The sequence below is a fragment of the Passer montanus genome, unplaced genomic scaffold, assembly GCF_014805655.1.
Source record: "Passer montanus isolate IOZ18808 unplaced genomic scaffold, ASM1480565v1 scaffold54, whole genome shotgun sequence".
In the NCBI taxonomy this organism is placed as follows: Eukaryota; Metazoa; Chordata; class Aves; order Passeriformes; family Passeridae; genus Passer; species Passer montanus.
The window spans coordinates 3,481,422-3,504,680 of NW_024370374.1; the positions used below are offsets into that span (position 1 = coordinate 3,481,422).

A 23,259-nucleotide genomic window follows, 5' to 3' on the forward strand; every position below is an offset into this window, starting at 1 on the left:
TGAACATCAGACAGTGTCAAGAGATAATAATCCAGGCTCTGGCTCCTCGTACTTTTGATATGCTGATGAACTTAATGCACAGCTTTTCCAGTTCCTCTCTTCCTTAGAGGACATCACAGATTATGTCCTCTATTCACCATCAATTCCCCTGCCTGCTGCTTTATAAAGCCAAATTTCATGTTACCTTGAGCATCCTTCCAGCAAATTAAACCTGTAGGCCAAGAGTTTCCAAGAAATCAAAAAGTTCTGTTTTCTCCCTTGCAGAATGAGAGGATTCTAATTCAGAAAGACACACTGCGTTCAGACAACAGTACAGACACAGTTTGGCAAAAAGGAGACTCTTGTGGGCAGAACAGATTTTTTTTCAAGAGTTTGGTAAGCTCTCCTCAAATACTGACTAAAGTCCAAGTCAGTTAAGTGCTGAGACTAAAAGAAAAGCTCACATTAAAACATGGTTTAGACACTTTTTGGAACAGTGTCTTGCACTAAAGGTTCATTATGGGAACCTAACGGATACATGAGTAATAGAAAAATAACTGAAAGCTTCAGTGGTTGCATGAGCCTGCGTGTGAGGTTGTGTGTCAGTGGCTTTGTTTGATTTCAGAGCTTTTTGTAGTTTTTTTCCAAAGAGGTTTCCTATTGTCTTCAATGCAGCAGTGTATTTCCCCATGGTCTAAGATGTCTTCTGGAGGAAATAATCAAGTAAAAAGGGATTCTGAAAAAAGTAGGATAACAAAGAAATGTGGTAAAGGTTTCTAATAAAATTCTTAATCTCTCTGCAAATTGAACAATTCTAAAAACAGAGCTCTAAAATGAAATGGCAGTGTCTCAAATTCTACACAGATCAACACTGTAATAATGGAGCTAACCTCAGGGCCGTACACTGAATGAAATGTTCACTTACTGGTATTTCTATATTACACATGGGCCGTGAATTTTGTCAAGGTAAAATGAAATGGCAGTGTCTCAAATTTTACTTCTACACAGATCAACACTGTAATAATGGAGCTAACCTCAGGGCCGTACACTGAATGAAATGTTCACTTACTGGTATTTCTATATTACACATGGGCCGTGAATTTCGTCAAGGCCTTGGCATAAAATAATTTTTTAAAATCAAATAATAAAAGGCAGTGATTTTGTTAAATCTGCTTCTGGCAGTTTTTACATGTTCTAAATGAATTTCCAGGACCAGCTGCATAAGGGACAGCTGATTACTGAAGCTTCAGAGGAACCTTATATAAAAGCATTAGACTAAGTTTTCAGCTCCTGCTGTTTGGCACTTTTTGTTTTGAAATAACAGTTTTCTTTATATGTGTCAATTTTGTGGTTGTGGATAGACTTCCCAATTAAAAAATTGTACTCTCATCATACATATGGCAACAACAACAACAACAAATTAGAAAAACCCACAAATTTATCTCAATCTCAAAGGGATTTAATTCTGATGATTATGTTTTTCCAGATTATAAAGTTGTTTTATTTGAAATTTCATTAGGATGAGTAGAAATTCAATATATGTAATTATAGACTGAGAGGGTGGTAAATAAATTTTTTGGGGGGGTCCCTTGCAACTCAGCATGTTCCATGATTCTAGAAAAAAAATTTCACAGTGAGAATAATCAATCAATCGAACAGCCTCCACAGGAACATGGTAGAGTCTCCATCTCTGGAGGTCTTCAAGTGCCTGGACAAGGGTCAAAATAAATTAATCCAGACTCCTTTTCATATGAATGGCTGGATCAGATGCTCTTTCAATGTCCCTTCCAACCTACACTGCCCCATGATTTTCTGAAGTAGGCATTCAATGAATTTCTTCTCTCATTTTTATATGCATTAAAAATTGTATCTTTGCAGTTCCTGGCCTTTTTTCCCCCCTTCATTTGATCTGCTACAGGTGGTTTCTCCAACCTGGAACAAAGCTTCTTTCAGCCAGATGACTTCATTTTCTCACTGTGCTTCTCTCCAAAACACTTAAACACAGTGCAGCACCAAATATGAGCCCAGACAAAACCACCTTCCCAAAGAGATGAGGTGTTGCTGTGTAGGAATACAAACAGCTGTCCCTTTCTCTTTGACTCCCCTGTGAGGATCTGAAGTGTGTAACTGTGAAAGTTCTTACCTGAGAATTTCACCATAAGGGGATGGAACAATCTAATCCATCTATCCAAGCATCTGCAGCACATGAGCATGGAAGAGCAAGAAATAACTCATATTTTCACTGCAGGAACTGAATATTGCCCTGCAGGTCAGCGCTAAGTCATGAGGAGTCTGAAGCCATCTCTCACTCCTAAAGCTGAACTTCGGTGATGCAGGAAATCCATCTCAGGTGTTAGGGATGATCAATCACACCAGTGTTTGTTCAGAGGGATTTGATAGTTTCAATATTATTCTGAATTATTCTCAATAAATTTCAATGAAAAGCTGCATAAAGCTCAAAGTCAGCACCCTGGATCTGTTCTTTTTCTGTGCTTTTCCATCTTTTGAGACTATTCATACATATTTTGCACAGGTACTTGAGAAAATAATTCTATAAGGAATGCAACTGTAAAACAACTTGAGCAAAAAGGATAAAAACAAAACCTGGTTCAGAAAGGGAAAAACAGCTCCTGTGATGGTCAGAAACTCAACCATATCTAAAAGAAAAATTAATTTGCAGGAGATACCAACATTTGATAAATGACAGGTAATCTCCAGAATATGAACTAATTAGAGAAGTATTAAAATCAAAGGCAAAGAATCATATTTAATTCAATGAGATTCTCATTATCTCTTATTTTCATTAAAAAAAAAAAAAAACAACACTTCCATGTTTTACAGAGCACAGTAGGCATTACACCATCCAGTTTAAAGGCAAGGAATAATATTTAATTCAATGAGATTCTCATTATTTCTTATTTTCATTAAAAAAAAAACCACCAACACTTCCATGTTTTACAGAGCACAGTAGGCATTACACCATCCAGTTTAGTGATCCAAAATACATGTAAACGTTGCTTTTTCTGATTCTGTGCCAAACAACAGGAAGAGCTAAAACATAGTATGAATCCAAACACATTTATTTGTTTAAGTGACTAAGCCTAGAGTGCTAAGAGAGTATTTGGAGAGGTTTCATCACTTTAATCCTGCAGCAGGAAAGATTTGCTTATCTTTTTGATACATACCAGGACAACAGCTATCATTACTGGAATTGTTTTTATGGTTCCCACCCCAAATACATAAAATTAGACGATGCTCCCCTATTTTAAAATCTCTATATTATATTTCATATTCATGATTTGAAGGTTAAGCATTTAACAAACATTTGTTTTTTATGCATGGACAATAGTTATATGCAAGGAGATGGATGATTAGTGAAACATTCCTGGCTTGGGAGGTGAACACTGCCTGTGAAGAGCAGAACCCCTGAAGTTTAGTCATGGCTCAAGTGCGATACGTAATCTTGAGCAAGCTCCTTCAATACTTCATGTTCTGCAAAATGGATATCATAAATTCACATTCCAAGAAAAAAAATGGTTATGGAATTTAGTTCATGTAAAAAACTTCGAAGTCTTAATCAGAAAAACAATATAAAATAACATTTGAGAGCTGTATTATATTCATAAATGTGCAAAGGAGGAGCACTGACAAGGGAAAATCATTAGGACAAGACTAAGTAAACTTAACTGGGAAAACATTTAGCTAGGATTTCTCAAAATTCAAGAGAATTTTTCAAGTATCTTAATGAGATTAGCATTTTATCTGCCTTTATATGTTTATCATGTTTTTAATCCTGCAGTATTCCTTTCCATATTCATATAAGTTTAGCTCATAAGGCTCAGGCGTATCCTAAATTTTTAGAGGACGTGATGTGTATAGATATTAAAAACATGACCAGAAATGGTGAAACTCCAGAACCAGCTTTTCCACAGGCTGTATCAGGTTTGCTCCTCCCAAGAGGAAATCCCAAATCTCTCTCATAGTCAGCAGAGAGAGGGCAAATGGGTTCAGAAGCCTAAGAGCACACTGCCATGTACACAATGTTCTTCCTGTGAAAGCTGCCAGTTGAGTAACATCTGCACCACACACAAAGCTGGCTGCTCAGAATGTGGGTTTAATTCATTTTGCAAGTAATGTAATCAGTGGAACATCAAATGAACTAAAAGGGAAAAAAAAAAGAGTTTTGAGAAGCTACCATATGGGTCTTTTTCATCTTTTGGGAAAATCTTACACAATGTCTAAGAAATTATTGTTTGCAAGACATGGTATTGAAACTAAGACCATTATATAAGGCCAGTGCCTAAATATATCATAACCCAATTCTAACTCACACAAACACTTTGTATAATCTTTATGGACAACAAAAGTAGGTTACTGAAAGATTCTAAAGGAAGCCAAGAAACTTTGTACAGTCAAAAACCTCACTGCAGCTAATACAGAAAACATTTATGATTGTCTTAATCTGGGATTTATCACAATGTGTGGGCAGATTTGCTTAACGGGAAGGATTAGTGGAGAGGGGGGTGATTTACTGACTGGAGGTTTTTCATTTACTCCTGCATGTGGGATTCCCACAGTAAAGAGAGTAAGGCCAGAGCGAAAGGACAGCAATAAGAGACAAACTGCTGCCTTAGCAACCATTTAAAATACCTCCCTGAAGCTTCCAGAAGGCATTCCTCATGTAACCATATAAAATAGGAAGTTCACTTTCCTAGGAAAGTATCTGTTGCTCAAGAGAGATTGTAGTGAAAAGTATTTTTTTTCCATTTTCATAATTTGTTTGCTACTTTTTGTCCCCTCTCTCCTCTACTCTGTATTCTTCCTATTTAAAAGCAATCTGTTAGCTGAAATAAGTTTGTGACAAACAGGCTAAAGAGAGCAATAACAGGTATAATTAAGTCTCCCATACAATCAGAGTCAACTTTACTCATCCAGCTGAAATTAGGAGGAAAAAATAATAAAAATAAAAATTAAAAAAGATTAAATGGGTTCTAGGAGAACAAAACTGTGATGTATGCCTGACAAATAATGAATAAACACTGGCAATGCCCTAAGCAACCTCTGCTACACTGCTGACTGTATCAAGATATATAATTCAAAAAGTTATAGAACACTAAGTACCAAAGCTACCTCTCACATGCTCATTCTTTTAAATGTTTCTTTGGAAAAGAAAAGCAGGTTCAAACGAGCTGTGCCCACCCACAAGGAGAAAAAAAGAGGCAAGAGCAGCAACAGTGCCTCAATTCACATAGATGAGAATAATTGGAGCCCAGTTCAATCTGTGAAGTAAACAGAAGCAGGATGAAGGCTTTTCAATTTACACCTACAGCCTACAAATTAGCGAGCAGTCTGGTAGGATGAGCTCGGGAGGGATTGCATAATAACCCTACCCCAGCAACAATGCAGGGAACAGGGAACAAAATGGTAGCTCTACACCAGCAGGGAATTTCCCTTTCTAATTACTGACTACTATGAAAAGCATTCTCAAGAGCCAAACATCAGCTTTTGTGCAACTGGATCGGGAGTTTCTTCATTGTTCTTGATTTATTCTCGTCCAAAAACTAATTTAAATGGTGTTTTAAGAATCAAAAGTAACTATGCATAAAAAAATACAAAGTATCTTCTGGCAAATATTGCTTGAGAATTTGTTTGGTAAAATAATTATTTTTTGTGCCAAAAGTTCAACAGGTTACCAGTAATTATGGCTTGTTTAAACATCTTGCATATATCAGTATTCATTATATAGTCACTTGGCTATATCCATTGAAACCAAAAGTACCTAATCCAGAAAATTCTGGTTTTGCAGAACATGTTGTGTATATTCACATCCTGCCTCTTATGCAACCATGAGAAAAGTGAAGCTGAATATCTGACTTTCAATTTTTCTCATAGCAAGTGAAAAAGGAGACAGAGCAGAAGGGGGATGGTTTGAGATAAATAAGTTAAAAAAAAAAATACAACCATCTTCTGAGGAACACAGTTTCTCACAAGAAAATTTTCTTGTCCCCTTTCAATGATTGTTCACATGTAGATTTCCACTTTGGGCAGCTCCCAATAACAGGTTCTTCCAGAGGCACAACTGCTTGGAGCAGGAGTCAAGAATCATTTTAGAAAACAGAACAATGCAATAACAGTGGCAAGTGCTACATTATTTCTAGATAAATCCTTGAATATTTACAGCCTGATTAGCAAGCCAAGCTCCTGTAAGTCAGTCCCGATGGTGTCTGGAATGGGCACATCCAGACCATGCCTTGAGACACAACCTGGCTCAGAAGGGTCTGTGGAGGGGCCATTTCTGCTCATGGCTGATTCCCTGCTAGGGAATGATGAAAGATTGATGAGAGATTGAGCAAAGCACCTGCCTCAACCAGTCTAGAAGGCAAGCCTTGCGTTGAGGGAGGTCAGAGCAAAAGGAGCAAAGGGGGAAGGCAGAGAACTTTATCCCCTGCTTGGAGTGAAAGCCACATCTCCTGGCTTTGTCTGCTGATTGAGATGTCAGTCCTGCACAGGCAGCAGGGCTGTCAGAACAACATTCTCATCTTCCCAGGTGAGAAAGCATCCATGAAAGCATTATTCTCACAGCAGCAATGACCACAGCCAGGAAACCCCCACAGGGCAAGATTCAGGGGACAGGCTGGGATCAGAGCCAGTGATCAGAGGAAAGGTCACAGAATCACAGAATGTGCTGACATGGAAGGGATCCTCAAGGATCATTGAGTCCAGCCCCTGGCCCTGCACAGGACCATCCCCAGGAGCCCCACCATGTGCCCAGAGCATTGTCCAAATGCTTCCTGAACTGTTTGCTGTAAGGGAAGGGCACCTCATTCGGGTGATAATTAAGCAGAGGTTGGTTGAGGTGGACAGCAAAGATTGAAGGAGATCAGGATGGGAGACAAATCAGGAGAAATTCTGATGACTGAACTTGGTCTGTAAGTCGAAAGAGAACCTTTTGTTTCAGCACTTTCTGCTGGAGATATCCTTACAATCCCAGACTTCATGGAGATGTACAAGGTCCCTTCACCTTAAAGTGGTCCAGCATTGTGCTAGATGAGACATGCTCTGCAAAAGAGCAACATTATGTGGATTTTTTGGTCTGGGACTCCAAACAGCCTCAACCTGGTCAGGGAAAAAAAACTTCTTAAAGCTACATACGAGCTTTACTGCACAGTTTTGAGAAAAAACAGACCAAAGGAAAACAAAGCATCCTGATGAGAAACTGTCTGCAAAGTCTCTGAGTAAAGACTAGCACTGAAGCAAAACATTTGATAAGATTAGGATGAGAGGGCATATTTCTCAGTTGTGTGAGCCCCTGCACATCATTCTGAGGACACCATTACAGATTTCCATTCATCACTGCACCAAGTGAAATGACCAAAGCCATCTCTGAAGGTAAGTGAAGACAAAGCACCAAAAGGCAAACATGTTGAATGCACCAGAATCCAAAGGCATGCTCGCTTCCTGGGCAGGTCTTGTGTCATTCTGAGGCAGGATAAATAAACACACAGTGATCAGATGAGTAACGAGCCTGGGTTGTTAGGTCATGAGAGAGAGCCATCACAGCAAAGACAAGAATCAATTACAACTGCACAGGGCAGCAGTGGAAGCTGAAACAATATCCTTGGCAAACACTGAGAGGTCACTTCCATCATTAGAAAGGGAAGAGTTGAGAAGAAAGACTCAGGGCAGTCCACAGCTAAGTCTGAGCAGGCTACATGTGCAGTCTAGAATAATGGAAGCTAAAAATATTGTCACTTGAATAATGCAAAAGTGCCTTCTGAATTCAGGAAGCAGTTCTCAAGACAACAGGCATAGCGAGCAGTACTTTTAGTCTAGCAGCAATTAATTCAGCAGTGAGCTGCAGTGAGAATTGACCATGAAGCCTGGAGGAAGGATTTTGCCTACAGCAGCCATTCCTAAATGAGTCAGGTAGGTAAACTGCTGAATTTAAAACAGCCATTCTGCTTATAAGTCATCAAAATGTCTTAACGCAGTGGAGAAAAGAAAAAAAAAATAAGAAAAACAAAAAAAGAAAAAGCCAAAACACAGCAAACCAGACCACAAACAACAACAACAAAACAAAACAACAACAACAAAAAAAGAATAAAAGAAAGACCACAATTTAAATTTAATTGGTAGTTGGGAGACTTTCTACTGGCATCTGTGTACCTTCAGAAGTCCAGAGGACTGACAACAGGATTTTCTTCTAGTCCATATAACCTGGAGAAACTGTCAAGCTGAGCCTTAGCCTTTATCATCACTTTCATTCACCCTTCTCCCCTCTATCCCCACTGTCCCAATTCACACGATGGGAAAAGAAAACACATCATGGGAAAAGACTCTCAGGCACAGGCATAACTCCATAAGTCCATGGCCTGTCATTGCAGGCTGGAAGCTGACAGTGCTTATGTGGAGAGAAGTGGAGGAATAAACCCATTTTCCCAGAATAACCCTCCCTTTAAAGCCCTGTGCCCTTCGGGGGTTAGCACAGGTGTCCAGACCCCTATTGTCAGGGTGAGGATTACAGGCAGTGATAGTTCAGACAGCCCAGGTCAGCAGGGAATGCCTGATAAATGCTTTCTAACCTGATGCAAAGTGGAAATGCAAAGAACAAACACTTGCTGGAAGGTCCCATCGATTGGAAGTGATGTGCTGAAGGTTTCAGCAGAAAGGCAAACTACATCAGAGGTAATTCTTGGAGCATTTCAGGAGGGCACAGGAGCTGAGAGATAAGCGTGCTGATCTCTCTCAGCAGAGAAACAAAGCAGAGTAATTGATGACTGCCTTAGATGAAGCTGGTGAATTATGGGTGACAAAAAGGGAAATCTAAGAGGGAAACATAATGGCAACGTTATAAATGAAGGAAGAGCTTCTGAATAGATGTTCCAATGAACCTGGAGCCTACATACATCTGGAGTTATAACCCACGACAGCTGCCATATGGCACCTGTAGAGCAACTGACTGCTGCCAGAGGGGTTAAATATCTTTACTAAAATTTCACATGGCCCAGGTGCCACCATCTGAAGAAAGATTATCTGAGAGGGGAATAACAATGAGTTAGGCAGTTTAGCTGGGCTGGAAATAAACGGATATTTGAAGTAAATCCCCTTAGAGTCACTGAGACAGATATGTCCACTTAAATACAGCCTGGGGAAGAACACACAGCTCTTACTGATTGACAAAACAGAGTTAGAGGCATCCAGACTTTGTCTCAGGGTGAGACAATTGTAAATGCAAAACTGGCCTCTGGACTGGAAGCAGGACCTGAACAGAGAACCCTCTTCAGGCATCAAATAATCCCAAACCCCCAGAGGCCCAGAATGGGACTCTGAACCCCGATGTGTCTGAGGAGCAGGTTGGAATCTCCAAGGCAGAAGGGAACAGTGCTTCCAGTGTCATTCCCTCTCTTGAGGATTGATTTAAGTGTCAGTGCCAAATTCTAGGAAACAATTCTTTAATGAGTCTCTTCAGAAGCCTCTTAGAACCAGGAAGTCTTGAAATTTAATGCTAATCCAAAGAACAGAAAAGACCAATAGACATTTTTCTTGAACAGGGGATTTAATTAGGCAATTCTGATCTTTTACCATGACATAGTCTGCTCTGCTGCATTGGCAGTGTGCAAGGCAGGGCAGAAGTTACACTTGAGATAATCCAGCTCTGATAAACCTTGGCTCTGAAGAGGAGCCTGGAGTTTCAGCTAATCTCAAAAAAGCATTCTTCCTGGTTTTGGTTCTACTGTTTTTAGAGGGTTTCTTTGGTTTGTGTTTTGGCTGGTATTTTTCCAAAACAGAACTTGAATCATCACAAATTAAATATTTGTTTAGGCATAAGCCTTTCCAAAAAACATAAGCTCTTGCTGAGACATAATCATCATTTGAAGTCATTCTCAAGAAAAAGCATTTCTCCAGCAGACAAAAAAATAAAAGAAAGAAGAGGAAAAACTAGATTAGATTAAAGAAAGATGACTAAATATTATGTGGCCAGAAGTTAGATTTTTTTTCCACAGCCAAACAGGAAGATAGGAAAAGGGTGAAGAAAAAGAAATGTCAGAAGATAAACCAAAGCCAAATTAACTAAAAAAGTTGTTTTTTAAACTGATGGTACTGATGTAGCAAGAAAACCCTCAGAAAAGGGACTCCAGCAAAACTGAAATAAGCAAGTTGACAATAGAAGAGTGAGCCCAGCTTAAGAGACTGAATCCCATGTTTGTTCACCAGTGAACTAAGTTACACTGCAAGTCCAATTTAATTTTTATTTCCTCTTGTACCTGTGTTAGTAGTTCAAAGATGCACTGTAACAATACATAACAAAACAGTATTCAGAAATTTCTTATATTTTCTGATTTTGGCTGTGAAATTTTATTGTTTGAATCATTTATTCTAAAAGACAGCAGCTCTGCACACAATCAACTGGGGGAGGGCCCAAGGTGTAAGAAACCAAAGCATGCAAAACCTGAAAAACCTTACCATGTAAAGATTTTTTTGTTTGTTTGTTTCATTCATAGCACGAGCTGAAACTCAAATAAAAATGCAAAGGAAAGAAGCAAAAAACTGCACAGTTGGAATCCAGTTTGGTTTTCTCCAGCCTCATCAGTAGCAAATAATGACCCTCAAAGCTGCTTCTGTTCTGCAAGCTCCTGGTGCTCGTCACTCTCTTACATCGCCTTTTACTGCTCTAAGCAAGGCATAACTCCCTCCTGAGGCAATTTCTTAACCAAAATCTTGCCTATAAGTGGTTCAGGTTGAGGTTTTCCCAGTGTACCAGAGATATTTATATTTAATCTCACTCAAAGTGTTCACACTTTCCAGTCAGTGCTAAAACTGCCAGTGGCAGATACTTTTTTGGGATTTTTTTTTATTTTTAAGCTCATTTTTAATCCCTGAATATCAAGATATTGAATTTGGAGTTCTAGAAAAATGTGTGAAAGTGTTCATCGAGGTTAAACAGTTCCACCCTACACAGAAAGGTGAACTGGAGTTTGGTTTTCCATGATAACATACAGGGGGTTTATGCCTAGAATAATATTTGTAGTGACTCTTATAGAAACAAAATTTGGGAATACTCTTGCAAATGCAAAAGAACAAGAGATTTAAATGTTACAGACTCAGAATTCATGTCTAGCTCCTTAGTCTACAAATCCTATACCTGGCATATTCTACTTAAAATACTGCTGTAATTACAGCTTTGGAGCATTACCTCCACATGTTTTTAAGCAGTGAGATGACAGACTCTGTCTCACTGATGAGATGCTGGGACTGGGAATGTAGAGAACGAAAACATGAGCAAAATACTTGGAAGTTCTGGGCACTTGTGAAAGAAAACTACACCAATTCATGCACCCCAGAATAAGCTATTTACAAAGTAGCCCGATGAGTTTATATTGGGATACAAGCTTTAAAAACCCAAACTTACAAGCCTAAAAGAACATCAAGATGACATAAGTATAGCTGAATTTCAATATTAAAGGCTTAAAAAGTAACTGCAGTCATTAATTCTTTTAAAAACCATAAAACAACCTTTGCTTATAAATACAAGAATAAATCATTAGAAATGGCTAAAAGCCTTTTAAGACTGCTTCTTTCCAAATGCATTGTAACAAGAAGATGTAAGATTCCTATAAAATGCTGAAACAGAGCATTAGAGGAGCTGCTTTTCTAAGAGGCTGTAAAAATACCTTTTCATCTAAATGCCTTGCTGAGCACATCAGTCAACTAAACAGCGCCAAAAGAATGGGGTGACCAAAAACAAAGGACATGTCTGGGCTGTTGGTGCAGGGACTAAAGGTAAAGGACCACCTTACTTAGCTGACTGCTCCAATTTTCCTTAAATGTTTTCTTCTTCAGGACAGCCTCAAGCTCTTATAAATGCCACACCTGTAATGGAACCTTCATTCTGGCTGCTGCTCTGCCTGCTCACATCCTTACATTGCTTTTGCACAGGTGGGTCGTTAAATTCAACAGCCTAAACTAAGAATTTTTCTGGTCCACTCTAGAGCAAAAAATAGGCAAAAGGAACTACTACGATGAAGGCATTTAACTATCACCAAACCAAACTATCACCAAAAATGCAGGTATAAGATACAAATCTAATAAGTGATTATGCCAAAGCAGTACAAGGAAGTGCTTAATTTTGAGTCTTTGTGATTCAGTTTATCACTGTACATGAGAGAAATAGATCATGTTTGCATGCCATTTTAATATATATATTTATAATATATATTTTATAGTATATATTTTCTATATACTATTTTGTTAATATTTATAATTAAGATTTTATAATTTTTATATTTTATATATATATTGAGTGTTTAATGATCAGGTATGTTCACAAATAGTACCATCTTTTGGAGGAATGAATGGCATCTTGAAGGACAGGACTGCAGCTCAGTACTTCCTTGATAAATTGGATTAAGCTCTTCATTAAAAAAAAAATTAAAAAAAAAACAAACCACACTACAGATTAAGAAGATCCTCCCTGAATACCAGGGACTCCAAAACTGTGCCACTCCAGGGATTACTGTATCCAAATACTGTGATTTTATTGTGAGAGACCAGATCAACTCCTGCGTACAATTCTGAGGAACGTGAGCCTGGAATCTCAACTCGACTGCAGGAAAAGCAAAGCTGGAAGGGGATGACCTACAATGAAAATATGAATATTTGAGAAATGAACAGGTAGAGTGTGTTTGGAATTGGAGGGGGGATAAAGGAAACTTCAGACTGTCTTCCTCATAATGTATCAAGAAAATTCTTAATTTAGGAAGACAATTTCGTAAGAGAGCAATTTAACTGCTATTAGTGAAGACTCAGTTTAGATGTTAGTAAAAGATCTACAAATTTCTCCTTAAATTTTCTAATATATTGAAGTGTTTAAACTTGGAGAGATGAATTTGTTCTCCTTGTTGAACACTTCAGAACAGACTGACAAAACATCCACCAAAAATTTCCTTGGAATATTTGTCCTTCCTCAGAGAACAAGGAAGATAGATGAGATGAGGTTCAGCGCGACATTTCTGATATTGTACATTATTTATCAGACCGAATCTGTTACATTGCATGCCTACATTGGCTCAAATGGCCTATACAGACACTCTTTGCAGTCAGCCAGTGGTGATTGCTGCCCTGGGGTTTAATTTGCCTTCCAAACGATTTGCAGACTGTTGCTAAACATTACAAAAGAGAAGGATCAGCAGTCTGCATGACAAGAGCTGGGAATGGTTTGTGTAAAGAGGCCAATGGGACAGATACCCAAAGCTTTCAGAGGGCCTCACTGAGCTGTACAATTACTACTGGCATAAGGAAGAGCCATATTCCACACCCAAATTTCTACAACTGAATTTGTCATCTTGGATTCCCTACCTATATTTAATTTAGCTATTTAACACGTGGTGGTTTTGGGAGACAAAGCGATTTATTTTAAGGCTGGATTGTGTCTTGTGTGCACTACAAGGACAAAAAATCGAGGAAGTTTGACTGCATTGAGTAAACAAACAGTAAAATCAGATTTTAAAGTCTCAGTTTTCTCAGAGGAGAACAGATGTAGGATGGTGGAGTCCATACCACACATCTGTAAAGGTCTCAAGTATAGGGATAACCAGAAAGTGTACAGGAAAAAATGCCTGTCCAACCAAGAATTTTAACAGCTGTGCTATTTTTAGGGTCACAATCATGCAGCTTGATGATTAAAGAAGACTGACTGTACCTGGTGACCTGCAGAGTGACACTGGAGCAAATGAGCCATGAGGGGATTTCAGCAGCTGCTTATTGCATTCCCCCTGCTCCAGGGGACTGTGACCCTGGGAACAGTGCTTTCCCCTCTAGGTGTACCACATCCATGTCAAAAACTCCATGTTGGCCCTTCTTTCCCACCACATGCTCCTTCCCAGAGCTTCGAGGCACTGCCCTGCTGCTCAGTCTGACACCAGGGCTCTGGCCCAGGGTGAGCACGGAGTGCAGCCAGGTTTCCTCCAGGAAACCCACTGTAACACACACTTCCCAGTCTGAGGCATGCCAAGCAAGTGTTTGACAGGCTCTAAGTCATGGAAGGAAAGTAATTTGGCCAAATCCCATTTCATCCCATTCTTTGGTTATACCGGGAAGTTCAAGTGTTTGACAAGCTCTAAGTCATGGAAGGAAAGTCTAATTTGGCCAAATCCCATTTCATCCCATTCTTTGGTTATACCGGGAAGTTTTCTGAAACCAATGAAGCACCTGCTTCAAGCAGTGCTTTGTCTTGACCCGGCTCTGAGCAGTGGATGTGGCTCCTCATGGAGGCAGAGGTGCAGCCCAAAAGCAGCATTCAGCCTCATGCCACTGTTAAGGAATTTTCCCCGAGTTCTGTTGCTCTGTGTGAATCGTTGGGTGACATATGCTCCATCTGAACACAGGGAAAACAGAGCTGCAAGTGGCATCCACGTTGCTGTACACACACAGCTTTTTCTTACTCTGCACAGCTGCTCAGCCACCCTTGGCATCTTCACTTTCTAATAAAAACACAGTGCAAACACTTGAAACAAACATCTTTTTTCTCCTGGTTGCTACCACCCAGCCATGGTGCAAGGGACGTCTGTATTTACCACTGCAAGCATTCTTTGAATTCTTAAATGAGAATCTGTATCCAGAGAGGCAGAACAGGCAGACACCATCTGAATAAACTTCAGGGAGTCGTGCTAATGTGGGATGAGCATGGTGAGTGTTGTTTAAACCACAGATATACAAATTTAGTTATGGATAACCTTTGAAACTCCCACCTGCCCATAAGAACACCGAGTTCAGATTGCAACCCCGACAATGCACTTAATTAAACAATCTTCCCTCAACTGAGATCCATTGGGATTTTTTTTAATCCATCTATATAGAATTTCCATTTGCTTCCAACTCTGCTAACTTCAAAATGCCTATGTACTTCAGCAAAGCTTAGTGAGTTTCTCACAGTGAATTAGAAATAAAGACAAAACTCAGGCCAAATTTTTTTCCATTAGGCACAGCCACAGAGATACCAACAACTGAAATGAAGAAATTAATGGTGACAAGCTTCTTTAAAAATAGATTAAGCATCACTATTTCTACTTCTTAGCAGTCGCTGATCCATCAATACTAGCTTATTATTTAAAAACCCAACGTTATTAAAAGTACATATTAAAAAGATTTCTCCCAAATAGGAATTTGTTTAATTTTAAGGAAGATGGAGTTATTTCAACCTCAAAGAAGTTCTCACTTATTCTAGATTTTCTTACAGAATGTATGAAATCCAGACAGAGGCCTCTAAGCAAACTCAGTAAGAAAACTGGGCAATTACTTATTGAGTTTGCACATCATATTTGCTACATATAAAAATATAGAAGAAATATAGGAAGAGATGTTAATTTCTGTCACCTTGCAGATCACCAAAATTGAAACTTGAGCATTTCTTCTGAAAACCTTGAAACCCGAAGCAAGTGAAATCTTCACCTAGAAATCACTATTAAATTACTATCAATATTATTACACATCCTGTAAATTGTAATCAATACAATAATATATTTCTAAGCCGAAAGTCAAACAGCAAACAATACCTCATGTGAGACTCAAACCTACATACATAATTTCTACCTTCTTTCATAAACATTATTTATACTCTCAGTTTCCAGAATTCCCTGCATGGAGTAGCTGAAAATACCAGTTTGTGAATCATCCTTCTGGATTCTAATCCTTTTAATAACAAACATTTCATCCCACTGAATGTGTTCATTAAGTAAAGTACTACTGAGCATAAATAAAACAGCAGAATCTAATTTATGAATGATAAAACAGTCATTACAGCCATGGTAAACACTTCTCAGAGTCATATTCTACATCTCAGTGGACAAAAATGTCAAGGCAGAGAAACACAAAAGCAAAAGTATTAATAGAACAATTTCAATATTCACTTTGGATAAAAGGTTCAGGTGTCCTAGGCTCTAGTTCAAATAAGTGCTGCTCATTTTTAGCTGTAGGAATGGGGGAAGGCAAGCTGCAGTCCAGGTACATGCCTTGAACACGCATGGAACACAAAACATGCTATGCTGTCCTCATGTCAACACCCACAAACATTTATGCTTACCAAAACGCAGTCTGCACTCTGCTGTGCCTGTAAAATCTCCCTTTGAGCCAGGCAAGCAGTAAAGAAGCCTCCCAGGGGTGTAGGGCAGGGGAAGTTCTCTCACCTGGAAAGATCCTGCGTGGTCTTCTTCCTTGTCTCCTTCTTTTCCTTCCTTGAGGGCGATCAAGGTGAACCCTCGGAAGTAGGCGGGAGTGGCAGCAGACAGCGTCACTGGGGTGTGATGAACGGAGAAACAACAAAAACAACACACCATTAGCTGTGAAATCAGCCACCTGCGTTTCCTTTCACAGCTTGAAAGGTGTGCGTTGAGTTGGCACCAGCCAAAGTTAGAGCACTGACACCAGGGAGCCAAGCCAGCCAGAATACAAAATGTTCAGTCCAAGTTTCCACATCAACTGAGAAACACTGGCATGAAGTACCTCGGCTTTTTTTTCTCTTTTCCCCCCACTTTTTTTAAAAACCAGATTGAAAATCTGCTCAGATCTACAGGAGGGTTGTTTTGGTGGTGGTTTGGGGGTAAGGACACACATGCAAGGGGTTTTTCTACTTTGGGTTGTTTTTTCTTTGGGAGGGGTTTTTGGTTTGTTTTTGGGGGGATGAGGGAGTGTTAGATGTAAAGGAGCATCCCTAAACATTTGATTTTTGTTTTTGTCCAGTTCTGAGCACAGACAAAGTATTTCAGTGCGCAGAAAGTCTCTCTGTCTGCAATGCCAGATGACCACATCGCCTGCTCTAGCTCAGCTACACTCAACAGAGCACTCCAGCTTCTGCAAATGGGGAATCTCAAAATATCCTTCCTCTGCTTCATCCTCAGGGCAAAACAGGACACGGAATTAAACTCCTGGCTGAAGCTGACCCCTAAAGGTTGTGCTGCCAGCCCTGATTGCCAAACCAATCCCACACAGCAGCAAACACCCTCCTTCTTCACACACCTGTCCTGGCCAGGAAGGCACTCTGGATCCACCAGCAGAGCACAGGTAATGTGCTGCTGACTAATCTGATTTCACCATGCTCAGCAGCAGGATTAAATCCCTGATTTGATGCCAGTGCAAGATAGCTTTGTGTCATCTGTCTGTTCACTATCAGCAACTTGAGTTCACAGAATTACAGCATATTCTGGGTTGGAAAGGACCCACAAGGATTTTCTAGTCCAGCTCTGAAGTGAATGGCCCCTACAGGCATTGAAGCCACATTTTAGCACCAGGCTCTAACCAGCTGAGATAATCTCAGGGTCAGCAGCTGAGGCTCTTTTGAACACTATCAGAAAGAGAGAATGAGACAGAAATTTGAGGCACGGCTTTTGAAATTACCAAACTCTTCAACAACTTATAGCAATCCTTTCCTGAAGCAGGGGTCAATTTTAGGGGAAAAAAGTTATTCTACAATTAAACTAAAAGAGACAAAGTTGAACTCTTAATGTTTTAAGTAGCTTTTACTTTAAGCATAAATTGCAGAGTCACTTATAGTACTTTATTGTCACACTCTCCAACCCTGACAGGCACAATAAAAACTGAAGACCACCCACAGTTTTCAGAGCAAATTACAAACACCAAGGCTGCTCCATAGAAGAGTATCCACAAGAGACTCCTTCTCACAAATAGGCTGCAAGGGGTTGAAGCACACTGCCAGAAATTACAGATTGCCCTTAAAAGATATGGATTTCACAATATGCCCCAGAGTTCATTTGGAACATATGGAGAGCTCTTTGATCTAGAAATTCAGTAGCAGAAAAATATAAAATAGGCTAATTGAAAATATATAGCATTATTCAGCTGTATTTAGGTCTTAAACTCACAGTGCTTGTACAAAAAAAAAATATCTATATGTTTTCTGACTATACATGGAAAAAAGAAAGGATTGGAGAGATTGGTTTCAATTTTCAAACTTTTGTGTAAGTGCCACTTTTTTGATCGATAAACCTGCAAACACCTGTACAAATCTGGGGTAGTGATGAGCACAATAGCAAGTCCCCCAACTCTCAAGATTTTCACCACACTTTTCATTCCATGGAACCTTATGATGAGCTTAAATGTCGCGATTTTGGGGGAGAAAGAAAATTTCACATATTATATTCCAAAATGGAATAGCAGCATAATGCCATTAAAATTCCTGCTTATTTTACAAAGTATTGCTCCAAATCATTAATTCATTTTCTGCCAATAATTAGCATGATTAGTCCAGTTTTGTAAACTTCTGCAGCTCTGGCTGAATGAAAACCCACAGGCAGCCTCTCATTTGCAATAACTGAGAACAGCACACTGCTGAACTCAGAGATGAGCACATTTCTCCTGTTTGAGCAGTGATTCTTAGAAATTAACTGCCATAAAGGCCTTTTACATGCAACAAATATTTTCCATAACATATGCAATTAAAGACTCTGAATCACTGTGAGTTAAAGGTTACAGCAGAAATACTTAAATGTGTGTGCAAGCAAGCAGAGAATCCAGCTGTGAGTTGACTCAACAGTTTTCATTTCCCTCACAAAGTTACACTTTTCAAAACCCTAAACACCTACCTATGAAACAGAGAAGACCTGAAATGCTACAGACATCGGAAAGGAGGGCGATTCCAAAGCCTGACTCACAGTTTTTGGGTGCCCGGGGTTAGCAGTGCCCCCGCGGCGGCTGCAGTCATTCTAACCCCGAATGAATCCGCGCTCGCTCCGCGGGGAGGGATGCCGCCCTCCCCCAGCCCGTGTGCTCGCTCAGCAGCCGCATCCAGGCAGCTGGTCCCCAGCCCGAATCCAGCCCCAAAGCCAAACAAGCCACCCTAGCCCCGGGGTTCACCCGGCTCCGTCCGTGCGCGGCTGCCCCGGAGCGCGGCGGGGACCGGGACAGCCCGAGCACAGCAGGCTCCTGGGGATTCAGCCATTCAGCCCCTGTGCCTTGGGGTTTACACCTTCAGGGATGTGTGCTTTGGCAGCCCAGAGCTAGGCCAGAATGCGGGGGCACAGCCGAGCCGGGAGGGTTTCTGCCCGCGCTCGGAGCCGTCCGTGCGCTCGGCGGCACCGCAGCTCGGGGCTTGTCCCAGCCCCGGAGCTGCCTCTGGAGCCCCGGCCTCGGCACCGGGGCTTCCACACAGAGCAGAGGCTCGCCCTGCACGGGCAGCCCTGGGAAGCTGTCAGGGCACATCTGTTTTTCACAAGGGAGCGGCTCTTTGTTGCATAAGAGCTGAGAGCTCTTGGGCTAAACTCCGCCGCTTTAAACAACAGCTGTGTCCTGCTCACGCCGCCTTCAAACTAATTAACTTTCACTGGATGATACGAACTTCCTGCAAGGATCAGTTAAACCTCAGCGTTAAGGATTTCGCTTTAAAGGGAAGATTACAAATCAGCAGTTACTTTTGCCTGCTTCCATCCCTCTGGCAAATCTCTAATTACTTTACAAGTTGCACTTTGGCACACGCCTCCAACATGCTCCTTTTTCCCCGGTGTCCCAAGCTGAAGGTGGGGTGATCAAAGCAGTTGCTCCTTTGGTTTCAGGCAGGAAATCTGATTATTCTCATCCTACACAACTGCACATCCCGTGTTGTACATTGCACAAGTACCAGCAAATACACGCTCCAGATTTCACCCATATTTTGTGAAATGTGAGAACGGCTGATGTAGTTGCAGGATGAATGCTTGCTTAAAAAGTGTTTGCACACAGAGTGGGGAAGAAAGAAATGCAAAGGAAAAGACTCAACGTGGTTTAGAAGTCCCCAAAGCAATGCAATGGAGCACAACACCTTAAATGTGCCCTTCCTCAAAAGCTGAGAAAGTGAACTGCCCTACAAGTGTAAATTTCATTAAAACCAGAGACAGCATCCACACAGAAGGTATATGTAAGGGTTATACTTACACTAGTATAACCTTACTACTAGACTAGTACTAGTCTAGTACTCCTTTTCTCCTTCAGAATAACAACTTCATGATGTCATAGCAGAAAGTATGACAACTCCATGTTAGCATGTGAAATGGGCACACTACTGCCTTTTTGTAGAAGCAAGTTTATTTACATTTTAATGGCATGGAACTTACCTCACTTTTTCATGGAAATCTCATGCAATCATTAATCTAACTCCACAATCGATAAAGCCAGGACTGAGTATTTTCAATGACCATTACCCTGTATCACCATCCAAACTTCAGGCTCATTTGTGCCTCTGAGAACCCTGACCTTCAGTGGAAGCAAGAGCAGCTCCAGCAAGGTTGAAGGTACCCAGCAGGGAGGAGAGGATCTGGACCCTAGGATGGTGTGCCCACAAACCTGGTCCTACAGGGGGACGTTTCTAATTGTCTGACAGGAGAGCGTGCCCTTATTCACTGCTGCTGGACAGAAGAGGTGAAAACCCACCCAGAGAAGTTGTTCCATGCCCAGGGCCGCTGTTCTCCATCACAGCTGCAGAGGTGGAAAACCAAGGCTTCACAGCTCCTTACCCGCAGATCCCCCCAGGGTTTCCCCCTCAGGACAAATAGATTCTGATTGATCTAAAGGTGAATAACTGCAGGGGAGCCATAAAAACACCCCCAAACAGCGGCTGTGAACGGTGGTCTCCTGATTCCCACACTGCAAGAGTGCTGAGATATTCCCTCCTTGGGAGTCTGAAGGGTCACATCCACTGATGGCACAAAGATAAATGGATGTCCCTGCACTGAGGCTTTCGTGGAGCACATTTGCATGTGCAGATAATTCCTGTGTTATCCACCTTGAAAATACTAGTTTATTCCAAGAGCCCACTAGGGAACGTGCCAAGGATCCAGATGCATCAATTCAGGCAAGGGCCATGGAAACAGGAACATCTGGCTCCAGTGCTAAGGAGGATGTGCAAGTCTTCTGCCATGTTGCATACAGAGTAATTTGCAGACAAATAAATGCAAACAAACAAACAAAACCCCACAGACCTGTCATGATATCTCATTTTTTAAAATCATTAGTTTGATTTTCCATCCTTTGCATAAAACAGTAATAAAGTTCCAGGTGGACTGCAGAAATGGCTTTGAAAGCAAGCTCTCAAAACTTTCAGTATATTGTCAGTTTTAAGTACTGCTATGTTACAACAACATTTATTTGTGTTCTTCCAAGCATTCAAGAATGTGTCCTTAAAGAACAATCTACACACCCCAACCTGCCACCTGAATGCTTCAGTCCCAAGGATCAGAGATGTAGGCACATATTCTGTTCTACATTTTAACTTTTTGCTATTAGCTGTAATTTTCTCACTTCCAAGCAGCTATAATAGCCTAATGTGATTTTATTAATTGAGTTCCTAATGCCAAGACCTAATATCTCCAGAAAATTAGTCCTGCTAATTCATCTGGGAGTTTCTTCCTACATTTCTATGCAATAGAAACTTCTTTGGTAGATGACTGAAAGTGTCCAGTAACACTTTCACAGAAATGAATCCTAAAACTTTTAAAGAACATTCACATTTGTCACTATCAAAAAAACTTGGCACATGTTTGTCCTGCTCGGTAGATGTATCAAGCTGACACGCCACATGAAATCTTCTAGACTTGAGGCACCAATCCTAATGTCTGGAACAGCTACCCAGCTTATGGATAATGTGCATTTCCTCATATCATGTTAAAATAAAACAGTTTTGGGGAAAAAAATCGAATCAGCAGCATGCAAAGTTACAGACTCGTGCTCAAAACAGGTGAACCACTGCTGTAGATGTATTTCTCAGCCTTTGAATGATTATGCTACATGCACACTTTTTTCTCCCTATATATATTAAGATTCCCATGTTCATGCAATGGGAAAACATTGCTCTTAACCCTGGACCTAAGAAACACTTAGAAGATTCTCCCAATATCTTTTTTCCTAAAAGTGCGTTAGTCATGATACCTAAAAATGTCCAAGTTCTTTTTAAAGTGCTTTTAAAATACAAGATCAACAGTACATTCCAAGAAGATTTCTTTCTCAAGGCATTATGTAGTGAGGCAGAAAAAGTGACCAAAACCTGTCTTTGCCTATTAATTAGTAAAATACACCCAAATGTGCTTTGGAAGTTCATTCCAAGGACTGTATGTGACATGCTCAGGGAAGAACGAACGCCTCCATCTCTTATTTACAGTGGTCGTTAGCACTGTCTCTGCCTCTTTCCTGTTTGAACCATCTGTTCATTTGCCCAGGAAAAAAAAAATTAAAAAAAAAAATTAAAATGGGGTGGGATAAACGTAAGTGGAAAATGTGGGAAGTTGGCAGTGTGCTGCATCATGTTTGCCCATATGCTAGCTCATTATGTTAACATTCATATTTCAGGGCAGGAACGATTAGCTCCGAGCTTCCTCTCCTTCCTGCTGAAGGCTAAAGCTTCTCCCGTGCCCTGGGTTACATTCAGAGGGATGGGAAGGAATCCCACAGAAGCGGGCGAACGGGGGAAGAGCGTGCTTTGCATCGCTGCAACTTGTGACCCCGTGCGAGCGCCGAGCCTGCGGAGAGGGTTCGTGAAAGAGGGGAAATTCCTCCTGATGAGGAACGCTTGGGAGTAAAGCGACACACTGAAACCCAGCTCCTCTCGCCTGCCACGGGAGCATCCCCAATAAAGCGATGCGTGGGGTGCATTCCCTGCCTCAGCCCACACAGTTACACACGCACACGCCAGGAGGGATCCGGGGATGACAGGCAGAGACACGCCGCAGCTCCACAGCCACTTCTCCTCACCATTATCGCTAGGATGGGATGCGGGGGATGTCCAACTTACCCCGGTAACTGTTTCCAGGCTTGTAAAATTCCGGATCGCCCTCCACCCTGAGGCTGAATTCATTGTACCCTTCCCTCCTGGTGCCTTGGGCTCGCAGGATCCGACTGCAATATCCCTCCGATTTCGCGGCTTTCTCCAAGGTCTCGTCGGGAAAACCCTTGGCCACCAAGGGGAAAGTCAGCGCCAGGAGCCGCAGGGCCAGCGGCTGCAGATGCGCTCCCATCCTCGGCGCCCCGCACAACTTTTGGGGAGCGGCGCGGGGGGCGCGGGGGGCTGGCAGGGCAGGAGGGGCACAGGGCAAGGGAGGGAGGGAGGGAGGGAAGTCTGATCTTGCCCAGATCCCGGAGTGAAGTGCTGTTTTGTTTCAGAGCGTGTGATCAGCAGCTCGGTGTGTTTGCTCAGGCTGAATTGCCGGGCTCGGCTGGAGAGCGGCGCTGGGGACGCTGCCGCCTCCCGGACACCAGCGCGGGTGAGCCCGCAGAGCTGACATTAATCACCCGCATTCCTGCCACAGT

At 41.3% G+C, this 23,259-nt stretch overlaps 1 protein-coding gene across 1 annotated transcript in view; it reads right to left on the reverse strand.

The window, feature by feature from the left end:
* Positions 1-23,058, reverse strand: part of SPON1 (spondin 1) — a 184,972-nt gene extending 161,914 nt beyond the window's left edge. Inside the window, exons 1-2 of the mRNA XM_039725129.1 lie at positions 22,745-23,058; positions 16,161-16,267 (exon numbers count right to left, since the gene is read on the reverse strand). Coding sequence (XP_039581063.1) covers positions 16,161-16,267; positions 22,745-22,967 — 330 coding nt within the window. The 5' untranslated portion in view covers positions 22,968-23,058. The remainder of the gene's footprint in view (positions 1-16,160; positions 16,268-22,744) is intronic.
* Positions 23,059-23,259: the final 201 nt, after the last annotated feature.